General features: G+C 50.3%; 5 protein-coding genes across 5 annotated transcripts; 2 read left to right on the top strand and 3 right to left on the bottom strand.

Annotated features, from left to right (window-relative positions):
* Nucleotides 1-2430: 2430 nt before the first annotated feature.
* Nucleotides 2431-3991, top strand: M436DRAFT_37263 (putative C4-dicarboxylate/malic acid transporter; the record flags this gene model as incomplete). Its single annotated transcript, XM_013575142.1, has 5 exons — nt 2431-2627; nt 2682-3050; nt 3113-3409; nt 3462-3679; nt 3744-3991. The coding sequence occupies 5 exons, from the start codon at nt 2431-2433 to the stop codon at nt 3989-3991; spliced, it is 1329 nt and encodes a 442-aa protein (XP_013430596.1).
* Nucleotides 3992-6148: 2157 nt separating this feature from the next.
* Nucleotides 6149-8193, bottom strand: M436DRAFT_38634 (uncharacterized protein; the record flags this gene model as incomplete). Its single annotated transcript, XM_013575397.1, has 6 exons — nt 6149-6655; nt 6704-7112; nt 7161-7243; nt 7291-7755; nt 7812-8020; nt 8076-8193. 6 exons carry the CDS (start codon nt 8191-8193, stop codon nt 6149-6151), a joined length of 1791 nt encoding a protein of 596 aa, XP_013430851.1.
* Nucleotides 8194-9263: 1070 nt separating this feature from the next.
* Nucleotides 9264-9866, bottom strand: M436DRAFT_10480 (uncharacterized protein; the record flags this gene model as incomplete). Its single annotated transcript, XM_013575094.1, has 2 exons — nt 9264-9504; nt 9568-9866. Coding segments are annotated over 2 exons (540 nt in total), but the record flags the coding sequence as incomplete, so codon positions are not given.
* A 2562-nt stretch (nt 9867-12428) lies between these two features.
* Nucleotides 12429-13642, top strand: M436DRAFT_79009 (uncharacterized protein; the record flags this gene model as incomplete). The annotated part of the gene is made up of 3 exons (XM_013576018.1): nt 12429-12674; nt 13088-13298; nt 13356-13642. 3 exons carry the CDS (start codon nt 12429-12431, stop codon nt 13640-13642), a joined length of 744 nt encoding a protein of 247 aa, XP_013431472.1.
* A 473-nt stretch (nt 13643-14115) lies between these two features.
* M436DRAFT_61046 (uncharacterized protein) lies at nt 14116-14687 on the bottom strand (the record flags this gene model as incomplete). Its single annotated transcript, XM_013575668.1, has 2 exons — nt 14116-14422; nt 14515-14687. The coding sequence occupies 2 exons, from the start codon at nt 14685-14687 to the stop codon at nt 14116-14118; spliced, it is 480 nt and encodes a 159-aa protein (XP_013431122.1).
* Nucleotides 14688-18591: the final 3904 nt, after the last annotated feature.

Raw genomic sequence — 18591 nt, 5'->3', positions numbered from 1 at the left:
AATAAGAAGGGCTAAAGAAACGAACGTCTATCTAATAGAACTCGAAGCGATATAGATGGCTATTAAAGGTCTATTATACGAGAATAATAGGATGGTAAAGATTAGGGTCTTTTTCGATAGCTAGAGCGCGCTTCGAAGCATCTAGTCTATAAAGATTAATAATAGCCTAGGCCCAGTTATAAGAATTAGAGAGAAAATTGCTAAAGTAACATTCTTATTATACTAGGTTCTAGGCCACGAAAGAATTAAAGGTAACGAGAGGGCGAATAAACTAGCTTAGAAGGCAATAGAGGATGTCTCTCTAATGCCTAACCCTATAAGTAGCGTCCTAATTTTAGCGATATACGTAAGAGTAAAGGTTATGAACTTTAAGCCAAAACTCTAAGAGTTCTATAGCGTAATTATAGGTAAACATCTCTAGAAGATTAATAAGGCGCTACTAGGAAAACACATAAATAAGCTATATAACGTACTTAATAGGACAGTAGCTGCCACACTAGTCTAGCTAAGAACGAACATATTAAGACTTAATACGTACCTTTATAAAATTAATGTAGTAGACACCGATAGATGCGAATATAGAATGAAAGAAATAGTATAACACTTCCTATTCTTATGCCTAAGATGGACAAACGAAAGATAAGCCATAAAGTTAGCATATAGCAATAGATACTAGGACCTGTCGTATGCATTAGGAGGATACTTAATAGCAGAAAGAGAGGGGAAGAAGGTTAATAGCGATAAAGACAAATGGTAACTAGACCTAAGCGTAGTTAAGGCTACCATCGAATACGCCATTAGAATAGGAAGGATATAGAGGCAGATATAAAGTAGCGAAAGACAGAAGGAGCCTAACAGATTGGCATAAAAGTGCTCCCTATCTAACTATAACAACACTGCTACTACCTTAATCTAATCGCCTTTAAGTAGCGTTCGGCTAATAAGGAAGAACGCGACATAAGGAATCGCCCATATAGAGGAGGCTTACACTAGCTAACAATTAAGGGAAGGAAGCGTAGAGTCACTCTTTAATAAGAGCACATTAGAGTACCACGAGTTTACGATGAGTTTAAGGTCTAAGAGACCTTCACCCTCCTTATATAACTAAGACCGATGGCTGTGATTGGCGGGAATGCTTATTAATTATGGACAGCTCATACCCCTTACGGGGTAAATAGCTTAAGAAAATCAAATCAAATCAAATCAAATCAAGCTGTATGATCTCCAGATCTTGTTGGCTGACATTGGACGATCAACCTGGAAGTACATGGACTTGGGAAAGGCCTGGTTTTGCTTACTTTTGCGTTGAAGATGGTGATTGCTCTCACAGACTCATATGGCATGAAATCACTTGAATACTGCCTCGAACTCGGGAAGCAAAGATGGTGCCATGCACAGCGACACTACAACTCTCGTGTCACGTCACAAAGCTCTACAATGCTATACATAGCGACCAACGAACATCTCTCTGCCGTATCTTCTACAAGAATCATGTTCAATAGACAGCAAAACGACAGAACTTCTAGTCGAATGCTGCGGACATCTCTCGGACTCGGCAAATGCGCTTACAGTCGGCAGTGCTTGGCGATTTGTCGTCGCGCCCCACCGCAGCATTTTCGATATCTCTACAGGACTTGAGCCCCAAATGAGGCATTCCAACCACAAGAGTCAAGGATTCTAGGGAGCAGTTCAGAGGAGGGAGACTACGAGATAAGCTATCTGATGAACATGTGTTCAGTGAGAAACACCGTCGATCGGAGTTGAGGCTCAAAAGATGGGTTTTGTCAATGTCCACATCCCGAAAACAATGACGAAGTCGACCTCCGAGTCCGAGAAAGCTGCTCCGAACCGGCCCGGTGCGTGTGGCTAGCGATTCTCAGCAAGCGAGACCAACCTCACAATCGACAGTATCTACAAATCTGATGTAGGCCCTCACAATTGTTTCAAAGGGTATGCAGAGGGCAGGAGCTTGCAACGGTATAGACAGAGAAAGCGACAATGCAATAGAATCAAAAAGAGGCAACCTATCCCCTTATATATGTGCAGCAGCATGATAACACGGTACTATCTCGGAGCAACTTTATCTATGGGAGGCGCCGTTTGTTTAGATTGCGAGAACGAAAAGCAAGGCAAAAGAAGAGGATACCAGGAGAAGACGAGAGAACCCCGAGCTTCGACCCGGGGGACTCTGACACACGACGATGGGCAAAAATCTCCATCTCGAGGGCGCGCTGATGCGGTATGGCCATTCATCTTGCATTTAACCTGCTTCACCATACGATATTTGCTTTCTGCCTGTTTGACGTGGCTCTCTGTTGTTGAAACCAGAGAAGTACAGCTTATACAGCGTGGATGCCTATCACATTCTGGCCGAGAGAACACCCGTTTGGACGCGCTGGCTGCTTTGCCTCTTGCACACCGAGATCAGGCATGCCCAATAGCTTGAGCGAGACGACTCTTGCTGTCACGCAGCCTCCTTCAGGGGTCTTGACTCCGGTCAACCCATCAGAGTTTCCAGATGCTCAGTTTGGGGATCTCGAGAAGGGGCTATCCGACAAGACGGAGATTGATCTTCCTAGGCAGGATGACCATGGTTGGCGACGGATTGTCCGTGGGTTTACTCCATCGTATGTTCAGACCTATCTTTTCTAGGCGACCATGGCTGACTGATATTGCAACAGCATGTTTTCTATAACCATGGGCACTGGTGTTGTAGCGATCTTGCTACATCAGATGCCATATAACAGCAGTTGGACAAATTACCCATGCTATATCGTGTTCGGGCTGAACGTCTTGATCTTCGTTAGCGCTCTCTTAATCTCAATCTTGCGGTATACTCTATGGCCTGAGTTGTGGCCGGCGATGATCAACCATCCGACACACTCTCTGTTCTTGGGATGCTTCCCGATGGGCCTTGGAACCATTGTCAACCTAATCGTATTGGTCTGTGTTCCAGCGTGGGGCCCTCGGGCGGCGACAATGGCGTGGGCTTTGTGGTGGATTGATGCTGCTCTCGCGGTGACCATCTGCTGTTCAGTCGCGTTCCTGATGTATGTTGCTACCTTTGGCTTCCGAATCGATAAATGCTCCTGACTGACACTTCACCCTGTAGGATATCGGTTCATGAAGTATCTCCTGAGAAGCTGACTGCCGCGTGCTTGCTACCCGCTGTCAGCTGTGTCGTTGCTGCATCAACTGGTGGTCAAGTCGCACAGATGGAGGCTCTCGAGGCCCACGAGGCACTCTGGACGTTGCTTACCTGTTATTGCTGCTGGGCAATCGGGTTCTTCGTCGGATTGATGATCCTTTGCATCTACTTTTACAGACTCTTGTTGTTCAAGCTGCCTTCACAGGAAGTTGTTGTTAGCGTGTTCTTGTCGTTGGGGCCTCTCGGACAAGGTAGCTTTGGGTGAGTGATCTTGCCAGTTCCGAGTTACGAGTTGACGCTTACCTCCTTCTAGAATCATGCAATGCGGAAAAGCTGCAAAGATGGTCTTCCCAAGACTTACCATTCTGCCATCAGAAGCTGGTACTATACTTTACGTTATGGGCATCATAATGGGACTGATCATCTGGGCCATGGCGATTCCGTGGATGTGCTTCGCTGTAGGATCTGTCCTGCGTTTGAAGATGAGGTTTCCCTTCAACATCGGCTGGTGGGCGTTCTTGTATCCAGTTGGTGAGTTCAGCTGATATACCACTAATCAGAATTACAACCAGAATGCTGACATGAGAATACTCAGGTGGCGTAGCTTCAGCGACTATTACGTTGGGAGCAGAGCTGGAATCTGCATTCTTCCGTGTGGTTGCAGAGGTCCTCACAGCTATCATCGTCCTTGTTTGGGTCATCTGCTTTGCAAGAACCATCCGAGGAGCCTTTTCTGGCGAGCTATTCCCCAAGCCAGGCGTCTGCGAACTTCGTCCAGACTCAGGAGCAAAGGTAAGGATACCCGTCGTCCAATGCGGCAGGACAACCAAAGCAAGATACTGATGATGAACGAATAGACTCCTTGAGACATGCTGCACAGGAACAAACGAACGCAACAACAATCGATCACGAGTCGCCTCGCGCACGCGAACAGATTGTCTCACGTCTTTATGCAACCCTGCGACACTTGCGGCTCGGTTGATGGCATGTTCAGAATGCGGAGTCGTCCCGCAATAGCCGATGAACGCATCGCAAGTGATCTCGCCTCTTCCCAGAGTGTTCCATCGATTCGAACAACCACTGGAGTTGACGACACAGCGATCTATCCGGGATTCTCTATCTGCAACAGCGATACGAACATGTCCGTCGATCCAACGCTCTACTTCAAACACATCACACTACTTGCAGCCGCTTAGCAGACCACGCCCAAAACACTTACAGTCCGGAACTAAGCCTGCAACCACTTTCAACGCATCCTTCTCGAGATTCAAACAGTCGCATACCGTCGGAAAGTGGTGAGCAGGATTTTACGACTTACGAAAAACACATCTGTTGTCTTCGACACTTCGAGATCACCGTTGCGAGATTATGATGAGGATATGATGAGTACCTGACGCACGCGTGCCTGCGATACCCCACACTTCCACTTTCTCATTCGGACTTTGCCCGGAGGAGACCAGATGACGATTATGTCTTTGCTTTGAGCATCTGTTCCTCTGAGTCCTTGTTGATTCCTTGCATTTTTCCCAGGCGATTTGCATTGTTCTCCAGCTTTTCGAGCATGCGCGTAATACCCCCCACTCCCCAGAAATTACTGTATAGATTAGACTAGACATTAGACCCATCTCTTCTCCAGCATCATCGTAGATGAAAGAGAGTACATCATGTATACCACATGACCAGACCGCTTTCTCGCATCTGTAGCATGCACCTTCCCGAGCCAGGTAAACCAGCCTCAAGAAAAAGGCCATCCACTAACAGGGAATAACGGCAAACGACAAAGCAAAGTTTCTGATACCGAGACCTCGAGGCTGAGCGAGGCTTACGTGACAGCTCCACAGGTGTCCACAAGCTGCCATGCGGGCCCAGGCATAACCCCGGATCCACATCCTCGAAGGACAAGCCCACGAGGCGAGGGTCATATGACCACTACACGGCGAATTCGCCGCTTATGCCAATTACGCCCTGGAGCACGAGACTCTTGGACTCGAGATTGCTCACCCAGTCTCTTGCAGAAAGCGGACCCGAAACCGAAGAGGGCCGCGCAGCTAGCCCAGCGCCCCCAAGGACTAGCATTGGATGATTCCAAGAAAGCCTCGAAGAGACGATGGCGAGAAAACCACAGCCACCATCCAAAACAAAGCGTTTTCACAGAGGTTGTAGTCAAACAAATGTTGACTCAACACTGTTCTTGACTCGACATGTCGGACCACAGACACTACGGGCGACAACAAGCGATCCATGAACCATTCCAGGGCAGGAAGGCGCATAGAACAGCCGGAAGATAGCCACTGGACATGCGATTCTGCAGAAATCCATTAGCAAAACGGCGACCAGGTCCACGGATCGGCCGGTATGCAAGACAGATGGCGGGACATCAAGAGACCCGTTGCAATGGTGAACAGTAAGGGAGGGAAGGGATGGAAACCACACCTACCGGAAGGAAAAAAAGAAACGAACCGTGTATCTGCTTTGGCCAAATCGACTGTTGTGGTTAAACCACTTTCTAACAAAAGGTACAGTTGCAAACAAACGGTGGACATGGAGCTGAATGAACCTAGAACATTGCGGCTGAGTTCGGTCAGATAGACGGTCCACAAGACGTTCGGCGGTCCCAGGTCCGCCCCTGAGAGCACTACTAGAGGACTGCATGAACGGTTTCTGAACTACTGTGACAGCGAACGAGCGCCAGCGTACTTTTGCTGTCATCTTTCCCCCTAGGAGGTACAGACCGTGAGACTCGAGAGCAATGGCGGAAACAATGTCATCATGAGAAAGACATGACTCGTGCTGGTCACAGGTGAGTATGCATGTGTAGTCACACACAACGCTCGGATAATCGCATAATTGATCGGGACGGATCGGCTATATATATATACATACGTATTCTGCTTATATCCTGGATCTCTGTTACAAAGAAAGTCTAGTATCAAAGGGTTGGTGCATTTGGACAAGGAGAGACGTTCAATCCAGGAGAGATCTGGCCAGGTTCAGCTCTGGTTAGGACAGGTTGGCAACACTCGGGTTCTCATCCGGAAACCGGATTGTCCTGTTCAGAGGTGCAGGTGAGTGCGAGCCGGCGGGCGTGACGGCGCCGGCGCGGTCTGCTGTAGGGGTAGCGCCAAGTGGAGACTCGCGGTCAATGTCTTTGGCGATTATTTTACCAAGAGGGCGAGGATTCGAGGGCTCAGAGATGTTCCAGTTGGTAGTGTCGTTTGACGGTGCTGAAGCGTTCTTGGTCTGCTGATGTCCTCGGCGCAGGTCCGAGACCACACTTCTGCCTATGCGATAGAACGAACGGGGTAGCGATGAACTGCTACCCGTGTCTTCTTTGTAGCGACGGAATCGACTGGCCAGAGCTGAACTCCCAGACATGGTTTCCTCGCCGATCGGTGTAGGCTCGTCCGTCGATCTACGAGAGATGCGTTCAGTTGAAACCGCGGCCGAGATAGTCCGTGGAAGATAGAATCCAAGTTTCCCAAGAGGGATGCTGATACCATGCACAACCTATAATGCATCAATTAACGATTCGACAGCGACGGTTTTACCACTTACGATGCTGCAGATGGCCAAGAACCAAATCACAACCAGCATAATTTCCGACAAGTGTTCTGCATCGTCTCGAACAACGCCATCTCGCTTGATGCCGCGGAGAAATTCACGACTGATGTACAGGTAGAAAACTGCACTAACACCAATGGGGCCGAAGAAGCCGACAACGAGCGCCTGGCGCGTCTCTTCAATCTGGTGAATCTTCTTGTGCATAGCGTAGACGATGGGGAGTCGGCGAAGGAGCAAGACCAATATACCCAGTGGTATGAGTCGGTAGATCGGGATAACATCGTTGTGCACAAACTTGTTCCATGGCGTGACCGCTCCAAACCATATGAAGATCGAGACGTTGAGCAGCATGTCAATGGTCGGTTGCAGAGAGTCATCGAGGGTCTCCAAGCGAAACCAGTCGCTGCCACTGGTTAGCATAACTGCCATCGAGTCAAACGGAAAAACCCACTCCCAGGTGAAAACGTTGCCAGCAATGAAGCAAGCGAGCACATCGTCAGAGCCAATCATGCCCACAGTGCCAACGATGAAGAGCTGTCAGAGTTAGGTTTGCGTAGGAGGGGATGGTTGTATCGACTTACAGCAAGAGTTATGGCGAAGACAAGGAAGCTTTCCCTATCCACATATCTCTTCTCTTCTGCCCAGTGGAGAAGTTCTTTTGCAAGATATCCAACGACTGCCCCGTAAACGACACTGAGAAGGATTGTATAGCCCCAGGTCTCACCAAACCACAGACCGATCGCTCTCGAGGCACCATGGTGACCTGCCAGTTCAGGATGACCAAGATACTTGATCAGGTACAATGGTAAAAACAAGAAGGGATATCCAAGACCGTCATTCGCCCCAGACTCGGCGATGATGATCCTTTGAAGTTCTCTAGGAATGTTCTTGTCGGCGAATTTGCCTTTGACAATACTGTTACTCAGCACTGGATCAGTAGGGGTGACACAAGCTCCCACAGCGAGCGCGAATAGAATGCTGATATCAGGTACCAAGGCCCAAACCAGCAGGCTGGTCACTATCCACATGACACACATGCCTGGGCCCTGTTGTTTACTCAGCGCACGGTCTGTCACACGATTAGAGATTGCAATCAACATACTAGAAGCAACGACAGAGGTCTCCATTCTTGCTTGAGATATTTGCTAGGTAGCTGAACGCCGGCCAGAACCAACTGCACACCCAAGACCAATCTAGTGAAGTAGAGCGTTATTGTCTCGAGGTCTTCCTCGTTTCCTTGAGCATAATCAAGTGGACGGACGAGGTTGGCTGCATGTGGTGAGAAGACGACGCCTCCGACCAGAGAAATTACTTGGAGGGTGGTCAACACGAGATATGCAGTAACGAGAATGTGCTCAATACTTACGAGCCTCGGACAAGTAGTACTTTTCTTTGAGCAGGTACGATACCAAGCCAAAGAGGGTAATGAAGCCTCCGAGAGTAGCGCAGACAATGTTGAAGTTGACTACTGAAAGAGTAGGCATGCTTTGCTGATGCCGAGACGCGTCTAGGCAATATTAGGTGTGAGTCCGAATGTCCAAGGATGCAGAAGCTTTTGTGTCGTTAATGTGACAGAGGCAGGCGGCGAAAGACGACGGTTTGTCATGGCGCCAAGGCGCGGCACGGCGCTCCGTGTGGATACGGATACAGTACCTACTCCGTACAGTTGCGTGAAAAGCATAACTTACTTGTGTTGCATGGCATCACACTCAAGGCCTTTGAGTTCTGGTGTCTGTCCAATTTATTGAGCTCAAGCTGAATGCATACCAAGCTTGGCTAGCCATGTACTCGTGTACACCGAGCATCTTTTGGAGTAGCCGTTAGGACGTGGAGCCCGAGGATACCCTTGTTCATCGTACCTGCACGAATCCTCGACACCAGCCCGTAACAAAATACAACGCAACTGAGACAAGATGACCTTCATTGTGTAATATGAATTTTTGTAGCTGGATGCTGGCCAACATTGACGAAGCCCGTTCACCTGAAGAGAACCATTCTTCGAATACTCCGAGCCCATCCCAATAGTCGTCCAGGAGCCACGCAATGCACCTCGAAAATGCCCACCCAAGTTGTGTATGCTTTGACAATAGAAAAAAAAAAAAGAAACCACTCGAGAAAAGACGCCTGTCGTGTATATGGAGCAATGCCTTCATGCCCATCTGTGCTATTAAAAAGAATACAAGAGTCTGCTATAGGGTACTGTTTTCTCCTGTGAAAAGGTGAAGAGCCAATCGAATTTCTCTCAATTCATTTCGCTGTCTGAGGCTTTGTCGGCGAAGGGGCTGACATATCGCTTATGCATGTGCTGTCGGTTTGGTTCAAGTGTTGTTCGCGGTTGAGGAATGACAGAATCGCGTGCGCTGTCTGCACGCGTTCTGATGTCTGCACTGTTGAGTGAGGTCGCACTGTTCCTACGTGACCTCGCGCTCCCGGGTGAGAGAGGATGAGATTGGATCATCTGCGGCAGAGTGTGGTTGTGAGTTTGTTGGGCGAAAGTGTAAGGGAGCTGGTAATGACCATGGGCCGAGGTTGTAGGTGAGGTGCTGTTGCTGCGGGGCTCACCAGGCCCGGCAGAAGCCGAAGTTGAGCTTGATGCTGAGTAGTAGTGTTGTGCTCTTGCTGCATTTGTTTGTGACTGTGACTGGGATTGCGAAGCAGAACCGGCAAGATGAAAGACGGGGACATTGGCACGACTGGCCATCTCGACTTCACCAATTTGCCAGTGCATAGCCTCAGCAGCCCGCCATGGCAGGGCCATCTCCTTGGCGATCTTCTCCCACATGTCCTTCTTGAACCTGGATATAGTTGTCAGTATGCATGAAACCTTTTGAGGGAGATCAACATCAGTCTTTACACACCTTTCATAGAGACGAGCAAGCTTGTTCTTCTTCTCATCATCCCATTCTGAGCGACGCTCAAGGTAGTTCTGGAAGCGGAGTCTGCAGCTGATGGCACTGCGGCCGGGCAAGTGCTTAGAAATGTCTTCCCATTTCATTCCGTTACCGCGAAGCTCGATGATTGCGGCATCCTCCTCGGGACTCCACTTGGACTGCTTCTTCTTGGCAGGAGACTCGGATGGATGAGGTCCAGAAGGTGCCAATCGCTTGTTCACGGGACCCTTAGCCGTGTAACCATTGACAGGTGGTGGTGGTGGTAGCCTTTGGTCCCGTGTTGTGATAGGTGGTAACTGGCCGAAGCTCTGCTGGTGGTGGTAAGGTGGTAGTTGAGGGTTGAAGCTTTGTGATGAGAAGGTAGATGGTTGAAAGCGAGTAGGCAAGGACTGCTGAACGCTTGGCTGGAGAGGCGTCAAACCAGGTTGCTGTGTGCTGTGGGGGTAACTTAAGTCGATGTCAAGTCTGGGCAATGAGTTGTTGGTGGGGTAGCGCGAGATAGAGCCTGGCGAAGGTGCAGGAGGGTCTCTAGATCCCTCCAACAGGGAAGAGATGTCCATTTTGAAAGCACTGGAAGGCTTCAGAGCGAGCATAGAGGACGAGGTAGTGAAGGAGGTCCGAAATGATGTTGTGTTGATGTGATATAAGAATGGCGGCGGATGGAAGTGGGCAGGGTGAGGTGTGATCTTGCGCGAGGGAGGGATATGATGTTTATGTGGGAGTGAAGCGAAGTAAATGCTTTGCGGTGAGTTGTGCGACCTTGTTATATAACTGAGTGGCCAGAGGTGGTACTAAGGAACGGTTCCGAAAAACGAGTTCAGTGCTACCAAATCTTGCGAGTCGCGTGCCCGGCAGATCAGTCCTGAGCTTGGTTTTGATCGGCAGGTAGGGGCGTTTGTGGTGCGAGACAAGAAGAGGTCGGGGCACGGTGGAGTTTATCAGGACAAGAGACGGGATGGTTTGCAAATGACTCCACGAGATCGCCTAAAGGGCTGTAATAGAGTTATGGCCGTGACTCTGCTGACATCAGAAGCCGTCTGTCGCCTTGAGTGGGGAAGTTTCGAGTAGGAGTTTTTTAGTGTGATTAGAACAAAACAGACGAGGATAGAGTTTTTCTTCGTCCGCAGAATCCGACGCCAGACATGAAGGTACCCCGACAGATTGCGCAGCATGACAAGCTTATATGACGATACGACCAATGATCCGGGTGTAAGATGTACATACGATCCAGAGCAAGGGATGAAACAACTGTCAACCAATGGCGAAAACTGGTGCACTAAGGCAAGGAAGAACATCAACAGGAGCGGTGTTGCGAACATGCGGATCCCACTCGGCATGGGCGTACGGACCGGTGCTCATTGGCGACTATTGAACGCACGAGTCGTGACAGGACAGTTGCGCCACGACATGCACTCGACTGAAGGATTGGGAGCCAGGGCTTAGCGCTGGAGCCACTGGCGAACGGCTGACCGAGGATACACTCCAGCTCATGCGCCGAGACGAGGAGTGATTTGCTTTTGCTTTCCTGCGGCCCTTGAGGCTCCTCTGAATCGTGCATGCGATGCGGCGAAACGTTCTTGCAAGTGGATAATCTGCACAGCTTGTCTCAACGTCTTTTCTACACCTGTTCCATGTTGCCGGCAATATGAACAGTTATGCGCGGACTCAACACTATGCTCAAGAGGGTCATTTTGTCCTCACGGTGTTGGAAATCCATGCACTTGCCCATGTGCGGTGAGCGCAGTGTGATAGGAGCCGCAGGAAGCCACAAAAACCACAGGGGTCGAGGTTCAAGACGAACCATGATCTGCGGGGCTTTGTCATTCTGCATGTCAGACCAGAGACAGTTGTAGCCGAGCCACGTCCCATTAGGGTCTCACCCTAGCATCAAGAGTTTGTATCGGGAGATATTGCGAGCGTTTGCAGCGGTCGATGGCAGCTGTAGACAGGCTCATGAAAGGAAAAAGAAATCGCTGCCTACTCCGTGCTGAGCTCTGTGAGGCATTGATTTTGTCCTCGGCTCGGATGGGCAGCAGTCCGTGACGAACCTTCAAGCCAAATGACAAGGAGCACAGTGTGTACCTGTGGCAGGCGAGCGTGTTGAATAAAGCTGTTTGGCTGCTAGATACTTGATGCAGGTCTTGTAGCGGTGTGGAGCGCTTGCAGCCTTGCAGACCACAGTTAATATAGAATGCATGTGTTCGATGCAAGTCATGACTGGCATACAATCTGGATTCAAAAGCACGGGGCCGCTGTTCAGCGCACCTGCCTTGGCACAGACTTCCGAGATGTTTCGGCTCGTGGTAGCTCCTTCTCAAACAGGATCAAGCACAGCACGCCAGCGCTGAAGTTCACATATCGATATTGGTGTTGACATTGAACAGCAGAAACCTTAGCTGACTGAGGCATTACGCATACAGTGTTCATCTCTTCTGTCAGGGGACGGGGGAAGGGTTTCAATGGACATGGACGGGGATACCTAGTGCCGTCTCGAAGCCGCCAAGGTTGAATTTTCGCCTAAGCGGTCAAAGCCCTGAAGCAACTGTCGCTGCATCCAACACCAGCACATCGCAATCCCGAGCAGAGTCATTCGAGACTCATTGTCATATCTCATCGACTTGATTTCCCCAACGTCCGTTAGCTACTTAGTGCGCAGCTCATTCTCAATCGGTGCTGTCTCGCTTTCGCAGCTTCGCTTATTGAATCCCGGCATTCTCTTCCGCAGCAACATCGCCATCGCACGCTGCTCCAAGTGTTCGCTGCCAGCACCACGTCCGCGATCCGTTCACGTCGGCTCAAACCTAAGGCGCCAATCCAGCTCGGAGAAGATGACAACAACGGCAGATGTACCCCTTCTGATCATTTCAGAAAACGCTCGATCTGAGCGACGCATCTCGCCTGCCTGGACCATAGCTCAATTGAAGGGGCGCTTGGAGCCCATCACGGGCGTCCCGGCCTCTTCGCAGAGGCTGACCCTGAAAGTCGCTTCTTGGCCTGACCAGAACCTGCAGACTGTTGATCAAGAGAATACGCAACTCGGCGCATTCACTTTGCAAAGCTATGCAGAACTTCACGTAAGTTCCAATTCCACTGTTCCAATACATGCATCGAGAAGTCTTGTCATGACTGGCATCTCCTCCGGCCGTGCGCCCTGCAATCCGGCGGGTCTCCGTCGTGTTTAGTCTTGCGCGGACATCTCATCGTCCCCTAGAACGTTCAAGTTTTCGCTCGTCAGAATCAGTGGCTAGACAAACCCACCCTCATGTGCTCTGCATAGGAGAGCGTCTGACCCCACTTGCACGGTACTGAACAGGTTCGATGCTGGCATACATACCAAGACGGTCTCGACTCCGGGCCCTCTCCGTATGGTGCTTCATTGGATATGATCGCCGGAGAAGGCCGATGAACCTGGAGTCGCTTGATATGACAGGACCATACACTTACACCTGCTCACACCAATGTCGATCTTTACTGATGATTTGTCAAGGTTGCAGACACTCGTCCAGCAGGACTTCGCGCCAACTACACAGATGTATCGGCAGTCGAAAAATACGAAATGCCGCCCGACGAGTACGAGAGCCGGACTGACAGCGTACTGCACTGGAAGAAGACACATCAGCTAGGCCGATTCGATCCTAATGCCCCAAGCATAGAGCAGCAGAAGGTCGCTGGTGTTGACAGGGAGATCGAAGAGAGAGGTATTTTGTCTACCCGAACATTAGCTTGGACAAAGATTTACTTACAGTTTACTCCAGGGATCAAATTGGACGCACGTTGCCGTCTCCTGGCTGCGAATCAAAGCGAGAGCTCAGTTGAACGTCGCGGAACCGTCAAATTCATTGGACACGTTCCTGAGATCCCTGGTATTGGTGCTTGGGTTGGTATTGCATTGGACGAACCTACTGGCAAGAACGATGGCACTGTGAAAGGTACCCGCTACTTTCAATGCGGCGCCAACTGCGGTGTCATCGTACGCCCTGGGAGAGTTGAGGTCGGCGATTTTGACGTCATTGACGAATTCGGCAGCGATGAAGAGTTCTAAGTCCCGGCTTCCAAGTGGCAGCAAGCAGTCAGAGTTGAAGACTGGGGGGTCATTGATCGCCACGATACAAAATGTACAAATCTTGGTTCCAGCTCAGACCTTGACTCCGCAATCAACGAGATTCGGGACGGCAAGCCATAAGAATTGAGATTTGATATCCGGATCATCAGGCCGATCATCTTTTCTCTATCAAGAGATCTAACGTAGACAAGATATCGGACAAGCGCACCTGCTCGAGGCGCGTTGGACGTCCAATCCAGACGAAGACAACGAGATACAGTTAGACCATACATCCTCCGATGTCATCTTCAGATGGAGCGGTGTCACAACAAGACCCCTTGGGTGCTGATAGGAAGAAACATCTGTAGGCCCAAGCCACTGCACTGACATTGAGGTAGAACTTAGTTTATGAATTGTACATCAGGCACGAGCAAGTGCAGACGAAAATGAGAACCTTCAATGACGCGAGCGTTTCACCCTTGTGGCGTTTCGTGGTCACTGAGCATGACCCGAAGGATATTGGCCTGCTCGAATGCGGGTTCGTGTTTCTCAACAAGAGAGCTGAGTTCCAAATACATACTCACGCGCGCCCACACGTGGAAATCGCGTGGGACACTTGAATGTTGGCGGCGGGCTGAGACAAAGGCATGGGCGTTCTTATGAAACCAGGCAGAGATCAGGTCCTCGGAGGACAATCGCCATGCCGCTGTCATCATGAGAAATTGGAAGATATCTGCGAGCAAAATCTTGTTCGTATGTTGCGAGTCACGCTGGGCGGGGCTGGTGTAAGTTCACGCTTCGTGTCAAGTCAATGTACACGTGGTTGTTAAGGTTTTGTTCGCAACGTGTCTTGTGTCTTGACTCGTCGCGACCTTGACTCGATGTCCATGGATGCGCGCTCTCCGTGGACGTCCAGAAGCCGGTCTGCATATGGCGACTCATGCGCCGTTCTCATATCTCCTAGAGTGTATGCACACACCCTTGAAGTGATGTCCACATCTAGTCGTTGTTCAGCCCTCGCAAGGCTTGCTTTGGGGGCGAACATTATGGAAGTGGAGGCACCTTCGCGAAAGCGAGGCTCCATAAAAGATAGACGCCCTACCCGCCTGCGGCCGGCCAGCGCCAAACTGCCGGGCAAGGGGTACAAACTCCCCAAACTCGTTCTTCCAATTTCGCATCGTTGACTAACAAAACCTTCCGGTGTACTTGTAGCTTTTCGCTAAGGCTCAACCGCATCCCACACCTTCGTGAAGCAGCGACCACTACCACCCAAATTTGGCTATCGAGGTCGCCATATGATACAGCGCCTGTTCACGGTTTGCAAGTCGAACTCTACTCTCTCTGACACGATCCCATAAACTCAGGCGCATCGGATCTTCTAAAGTCAGCTTTAACCTTTTCCCGTCCCCTGCCTACCAGACCCTCTGTTCATCCGCAACTGATTCTGTTACGTTTTGGACCGCTGAACAACTCAAATACTTTCGCAGAGCGGTTCATTCTTGCAGCGATAGCGCGATGAGAGTTTGAACCCTTGGCAGTTCGGCTTTGTAATCATCAGCCCTACACGTGGAAGCCACCTAGGTCAACCTCAAAGTGGAAAACACAAAGACCTCGGCCGCTCGTTCGCGATCGCACCTGAATGTAGACTTGAGATCAGGACACGGACTACGAGTACGACGTGAAGTTTTGTCGTAGTCTTCTGATGCCTAAGTACAGAGTACGTCGTACACTGTAACCGATATAACAAGCGCGTGCTGCGGACGGTTTCGCCGCCCTGCAAAGTCAGCCCGGATTAGGTGAGGCACGATCCAGGACTGTCATGCCCAGGCATGAGCAGCCGGACTGACTGCCCGCACTACTTGGTTTCAGGAACTCATGAATCATCACATAAAGTATTTATCACGCCATCTTTCCACCCAGAGTCAGCCGTGGATCATTTCGTACGTGCTGCTCAAGTCCAGATGTTCCAGGCTCTGGACCAGTACTTGGGATAGCCAAGACGTGACAATGATAGGCTCGGATCCGGCACCAAATCTTCATCGAGCTCCAAATTCGGACGTGGTGTCCGACGAAGATCACGCTGGAATTGTCTCCATGCTATGCTATGGCCAACACGAAGATCGCAAACACTCATCTTCGTCCGCCGCATAGTTACATTTGAATGGCCGTGTTACTTGACGAACTCCGAGCTGATCGATTCAATTTTTGGTCACTCAATCCCTCAGGATTCGAAGAACACACCAACAGTTACTAGCTTCCTCAAATGGAACAACGGTTTGTGGCTTTTCGGACTTCAGTCCGGATACATCTCCCCCTTTAGAAGCCACAAATCGCTCGCCACGATGACTGTTTGATTGCGTGTCTTATGGTCTGCCTATGATGACCAAAACGATAGCCCAACGAGCCGCTTTCTTGTTTTTATCGATGATTCCGGCCAGTCACCGCGAATTGAACATGAAAGGGCGCTCCGGCTCGTCGGCTTCGGGCAAGATCGGACCCTTCCGTCCTGTACTGCAAACTCCTGGGGCATGCCGGCTGCCCTGCTTTAGGGGATATCATCTTGGATAAATGGCAGTTTGGCCTTAGCCAGATGTATCTGTAGAGCGCTCGACTATTCTCCAACAGAAGATCTAGATGTCACGTCCTGACGATGTTATCGGCATCCATACATCTGGGCCAGTTAGTACACAGCACGATTGTGATAGCTCATCATGGGAGGAGAAAAGTCACTGTTAACACATCCCAGCTGAAACGAATCGCCGGCTACGTCCTGGGGACTCACGGTGATCGTGAAGGAATTCGCTCGCCTTTAGCTCATCCGCAAGCCAAAAATCGCGAGTGCGGCTGAGCACCTCCGGCCATCGTCGGTACGCGGTGGAGAGACACGAGTGACCGCATCCAAAAGCGCAATTTTTAGACAGCGTGAATGCTGATACATGCTTTGCCTTTGCCAGAAAAGTCTCCATGATCCCATGCAACAATGACAACCTGTATTTCATCAGATGAACATCTTTCGGGGACTCGCAGTACAGACCGACGAGTGCAAGTATGCCGTCGGCGTGCCCGCCGTCGGCGCGTCAGTCATCGCGTGTATCAACAACAGTCGGTTCCCATCGGTCGTTCACGCAAGGAACTGTTGCAGACCGGTGGCACGCATAGAGAGCTGCTAACGACCGGTTTATCACGTCGTCGTGAAACGTCAACAGAGTACGTTGTAGCTTCCTCTTACACGGCAAAGCTGGAAGTCTGCGGGGTTCATCCCCCATCACGATCCTCACAATCCTCCACAAGAGCCTCGCGATCCTTTACCGAAACATCCTTTCAAAGTTTGACGCGCATTCCTTCATCGCGTATTGTAACCCATCACCAAATCCCAACTACGTACTACGGATGCGTTATTCTGTTTTCGCTTTATCTTGCAGTTGAGACTATCGTGTAACGAGAGAGTTACGGACGTGTAGTGCTGTTTGGGTTGAAATTCGGAACTTGAGCCCCGGGAGCGACCAGTTCGCGCGAACCGCTCGTTTACATGCTCAACCAATGAGCGGCCCTTGTCGCTGTTCAAGAACTTCAGCCTCATCACGCGGTGACGGAACCCATCGATCGCTAAAGGTGTCCCACCCGTGTTCGGAAGTCTTGTAGGATGATCTCCTGCTAAAGCGCTTGTCGATCCTATCGCCCTCTGAACCTTAGAACCACGGTGGATGACGCTCAGCTTGACTCGCGAGGTTTCTGTTCTCATTTCTTGTTTCGAGTCGCTCGTGTTTGCGATCTGCATGCTTCACTGGTCATACAAAAAGTGCACAAGATCAGCGCGGGTCGACGCTGTCCGGGGCAAGGCCGCGAGAGTTGCTTGGCTGTCGGAACTTGGCCGTGAGGGTTGTGTCTTTCTGCCCCATCATCAGAACCTAGGTTCATATTAACTTTCACTGCTTGATTCCTCGTATCCTTATACGTCGTTTATTATTTCTCTGCCGCGGACTTACGGAAGGAAGGGCGAGTGACGGCTTCTCAGCAGAGTTTGCGGAGGAAGGTTCTTTCAAGAAGCATGTTCACTTGTTTGGCTTTCTGCCCACACATGGCCGAACTAGCGTTTGACCTGGGAGATAAAGTACTCTTGGCGACGGACGGGAAGAGTGACTGACATCGAATATTCGATGTCAGTGATCTGACTGCCCTATGACGCCCGACTCAGACTTCCTAGCTGCCACACCTCTTGCGCGGACGCACTTCTACCCACAAACACACTTCGATATTAAGTTACCAGTCAGGAGCAAGGGAACAGACTTTGCACGGCCTACACCGATCCACCACATCAAAGTTGTCGAGTCTAAAAGGGTACGATTCTGGGTTTTGATGGCTTGCACCACGACCTCATTATTCAAGGTTTGAGGAGATAGGCAGGTATACAGAGCACCGCGATTTACCTATCGTACACGGAAGGAACAGCGAAGGAAAGACGTGCTTGCTGATACTTTTGCCCTTGAGTCGCAGATTCGATGTCTGTATCTTGCTCCGAAAGCGTGCTCATTGGTATACTCCCGTCAGAGATGCCATTCAGCAAAGCAAGACGTGCGAACAGACCATTGAGATTGGCAATCTCAGCATTTCTTACTTGAACAAGCAAGTGCATTGGAAACCAATGATGATGTGGATTAAGAAACACGAGTACATTCATGCCTGGACTATCGGAATTTCCGCTCGGTGGCGGTCCGAAGAACAGAGCTCACGATGGAATCTCTCAAGATCTTGCTGGTACCACAGGACTCTGATGGGCGTGATTCATGGATACGATACCTCTCAATAGATTTGTGGTCTAGGTCATGGCTCTAGTCAGTCCATCGTAGGCAGCACCAACGTCCATCGACACCTCGTGGACCCAGACGGAGTCAGTGGCTCCACACACGGTACTTTCAAGTATCCACCAGCCCTTCAAGTGCCGCACGTGG

This window comes from Aureobasidium namibiae (genome assembly GCF_000721765.1).
Source record: "Aureobasidium namibiae CBS 147.97 unplaced genomic scaffold scaffold_2, whole genome shotgun sequence".
In the NCBI taxonomy this organism is placed as follows: Eukaryota; Fungi; Ascomycota; class Dothideomycetes; order Dothideales; family Saccotheciaceae; genus Aureobasidium; species Aureobasidium namibiae.
The sequence above is the reverse complement of the archived record's forward strand: the minus strand, read 5'-3'. Positions and strand labels throughout refer to the sequence as shown.